The sequence below is a fragment of the Dendroctonus ponderosae genome, unplaced genomic scaffold (genome assembly GCF_020466585.1).
Source record: "Dendroctonus ponderosae isolate FM_Combo_2020 unplaced genomic scaffold, Dpon_F_20191213v2 Dpon_F_20191213_1, whole genome shotgun sequence".
NCBI classification, from domain to species: domain Eukaryota; kingdom Metazoa; phylum Arthropoda; class Insecta; order Coleoptera; family Curculionidae; genus Dendroctonus; species Dendroctonus ponderosae.
Genome location: NW_026017110.1, coordinates 370,718 through 374,285, shown reverse-complemented (window position 1 = coordinate 374,285; position 3,568 = coordinate 370,718). Strand labels below are relative to the sequence as shown.

Below are 3,568 nucleotides of genomic sequence, written 5' to 3'. Positions count from 1 at the left end.
CAATGCTGGAAAGGCCATAGCCCGAAACGCTTTATTGCTCACTAACGAATATATTGCAAACTAATATTCAATAATAAAAAATGTATATACAACGTATTTAGCAAACTAAGACTAGATTGATTTACTTTATGTAACACTGGCTTGTACTACTGCAATCACTATTAACACCTGGCAAAATTAAAAAATCACTATTTTGTCGAACATGAATAGACGGCAATTAAAATGTTCATTCCATTTCCCCTGGTTCCCTGCACTGCGCAAACAAAAAGTTGCTGACTTCATAATTAACTTTCTTGAGTTCAAATCTCAATCTTCAAATCTCATTAATGCATCCTAACTATTGTACAAAATATTTGTACCTGTTTTTGGTATTTGTCAAACTACTGTATATAAAATCTAGTGTCTACTCAACAATAAAAAATGGGAAATACAAAATTGGCAATAAATTTAAGTGTATTATTAACGTCAATAAATAATCCTTCATGGGGCACAAAGCAGAATAAAAAGCTATCGTCTTTTGCCCCTACTCCTTCTCACTTGAACCCTAAGAACAAAGTAGGCACTAATCCTGATGGCGACTATCAAGCCGCCTAAGAATATCACAGCTAACGAGTAAGTCGACTTTGCCATGTCCATGTTGCTGAGGAACTTTTCCGGACGGGAATAGTGGCAATATTCGGAGTTGCAAGGAAGTTTGGGTCGATCGTACCCAAACACTGAGAGCACCATGCCTTCAAACCCATACTTCAGGAAGGAAATGTGGAAGAGCCAACGCATCGATGGATGGCAGGCATTCAACTGCACAAAAAAGCCGGAAAATATGGTGAACGGCAACATACAGAACGGTCCAAAAATCACGCCATTCTGAAAAACAGTTTCATTTAACAGCATTTAACCGGTGGAAGATGAAAGATGCAACATACCTTCACGTCCATGCATGCTCCAATAAATAATCCGAAACTTTGAGCAACTAATGAAATCAGCACACACATGAATAGGAAGGAGACTATTCTGAACGATTCAACCGGTTGCTTGGTCAGAAAATATGTGACGGATCCGTAAAGAAGGGTGGCGCAAATCTGCAAACAATTCATGTAAACCGTTAATAAGCTGTTAATTTAACTGAAAATACCTGCACTGGAATGTCTGCAAACGTGAGTGCCAAATAGTACGATTTGAGCGAATACCATTTGTTGAAATACTCTCGGGTTATTATTGGAAGCTCAGAAGGAACTAAAAAGCCGAAAGCTAGTGGAATGTGAAAACTGCTGAAAAAAGTTACGTACATGTAGTTGTAACACAGTTAAACGAAGTGAGCATGAGAAACATTGCACTGAAAAACATGAATTTGAAATTGTCGTACATGTCCCCTGCTTCTGATCCTATTCCATAGTAGAGAATACCTGAAAGAAGTTAGTTCTAGTTCAACTTCAATTGAATCTACTGCCAAATACCTATGAAAATTGCGATGCAGAAATGCGTCAACAGCCTATTATAGGTCAGCGTTTTGTCTCTCGATATGACCAAAAAAGTCCTTTTCAACAGCACAAGTAGCTGATGGCCAAAGCTGGTCGAATAAGTGTTCGGGGTGTCTTTTATACAAGTAAGTTGTACAGGAGGTTGTGTTACTACGGGTGTTTGGTATATTTCACGCAGCCCTGAAAAAACTCAACCTTGACTTATCGGTTAATTAAAGTTTCACAGTCTTACCATTTTTGGCCGAGTAGGGAATTTCGCTCCGCCATCGCTGGCTCAAGCCGTTCTTGGATTTTTGAATTAGAATCTGGCTGTAGTCGCCGTGGTCGCCACTAATTACCTCCAATACTAAAAGGCGACAAATATGGTCAAAAACCTGTCGATTGATTGCATTTTTGCTGCAGCTGGACACTTACAAAAGTCGGACGGATTGTGGAATGTTGGGCAAGTTAAGTGGACTTCGCTCAAGTAAGGCAAGAGTGCGTTAACTGATCCTTGGTACATGCAGGAACCATTAGCTACCACATAAACGTGATGAAACAAATCCAATATAGATGCACTGGGCTGATGAATCGTACAAATAACAGTCCGATTTAAAGACGCCAATTCCTTAAGTAGTGTTATGCATTGTTTTGAGGCCACTATATCCAATCCGCTGCAAAAAATGGGAAAATCTGCAGTTGTGTAAGCAACATACAATCAACAATTATCACGTTAACAAAATACTCATCTTAAAGATCATCCCTCTACCGACACCTTTTCTTAGTGTCGTCTCTTGTGGAACTTTTCACTTTTTGAAATTTACTACTAGCCATAAGCTGACAGGACGCCTTGACGTTTATTCTGTTTGAGCCGCCGTTGTCATAGCAACATAGTTCGAAAAACAATTGAGAACGCATTTTTCGCGAGTTCAAAAGTAGTCCGGTCAGATTAGACTTTAAAAGACGTATTTCGGGCACTAAATAGATGAAGGTAAAAGATTATCGAAAGTGGTTCGGAAGAATGTCAGAATATATTATATAAATTGGGACAATAGTTTGTGCGCGAATTCCGGCAGGGGAACATTGTTTAAATAATTAAAGAATGTGCGAAAAATGTTTTTTGCGCATAACTTTTGAACCGTTGACGCTATTGAAAAAAGTTTATGAAATACTTTTAATTGAAAAAAAGTTTAAACTTTTTTTCTAGTATTAAAAATACATACAATATACGAAAATTAATTATAGGAAATTTAATTAAATGTGTGTTCTTTTTGTGTTCTTTTTAATCATACCTACTAACTTCTACTACTCTATGTAAAAATACCGAAATAAAATACACCCCGTGTTTTTGTTTTATTATTCGCTTGTAGCGAACTCCGGATATAACGAACCAGTTTTAGTTCATTTTTCAAGTTCGTTATATCCGGACTCAACTGTATTTTTAATACTTGAAAAAAAGTATCAAACTTTTTTTAAAAGCATCTATTTAGTGGCCGGAAAAAAATCTAATCCGACCGGACTAAAGTCCAATCGCCTACTGGCGGATAAATTATACCTACCCTTTGACTAGGCAAATTTGACACCACAAAAAACGCTCTGTTTGGTGATGTCTAGTGGTTGGTAAGTTCGCCAGCGGTGCAGCACGTTTAAGGCTTTTTCTTTGGTTTTACTGATGATACTATATAAGACAGAAGCCGTTTGCGTTGTTTTAATGGAAGGATTGAACGAAGTGGCAACATGTTTTCTTCTTGTAAGAATGACTTTTGTTCCTTTATGTATGACAGGACGGACGAAACCATGTAAGTTAGTTTTTTAGCCTTCTTTGCAGACTGATTTTTCATGCAATTTGGTAGTTTAATTTTGCATACTTTGATTTTTGGTCGAAATTTTTCCAAAAGTAGGGTCCAATTTTTTGAAAAAATTGATATTTTTTCAAAATGTCTTAAATTTTACATCATTTCTAGCCCACGGAATCGAACTCATTAAAAAGCATGGTAGAAGTTTCAGATCCGAAATAATAGAAATTTTAAGCGTTTTTTGAGCGTTCACGATGTTTAGCCGACGATTTCTTCCTTATTATTGACACAAACACTTTATAAATGCATATTTCT

The 3,568-nt window shown here is 36.9% G+C and overlaps 1 protein-coding gene across 2 annotated transcripts in view; it reads right to left on the bottom strand.

The window, feature by feature from the left end:
• Positions 1 to 30: 30 nt before the first annotated feature.
• Positions 31 to 3,568, bottom strand: part of LOC109542603 (ATP-binding cassette sub-family G member 1) — a 14,847-nt gene continuing 11,309 nt past the window's right edge. For both annotated transcript variants that reach the window (XM_019911891.2, XM_019911892.2), the window contains exons 5-11: positions 1,893 to 2,131; positions 1,711 to 1,824; positions 1,455 to 1,658; positions 1,287 to 1,403; positions 1,133 to 1,233; positions 924 to 1,079; positions 31 to 864 (exon numbers count right to left, since the gene is read on the bottom strand). In XM_019911891.2, coding sequence (XP_019767450.2) covers positions 508 to 864; positions 924 to 1,079; positions 1,133 to 1,233; positions 1,287 to 1,403; positions 1,455 to 1,658; positions 1,711 to 1,824; positions 1,893 to 2,131 — 1,288 coding nt within the window. In that variant the 3' untranslated portion in view covers positions 31 to 507. The remainder of the gene's footprint in view (positions 865 to 923; positions 1,080 to 1,132; positions 1,234 to 1,286; positions 1,404 to 1,454; positions 1,659 to 1,710; positions 1,825 to 1,892; positions 2,132 to 3,568) is intronic.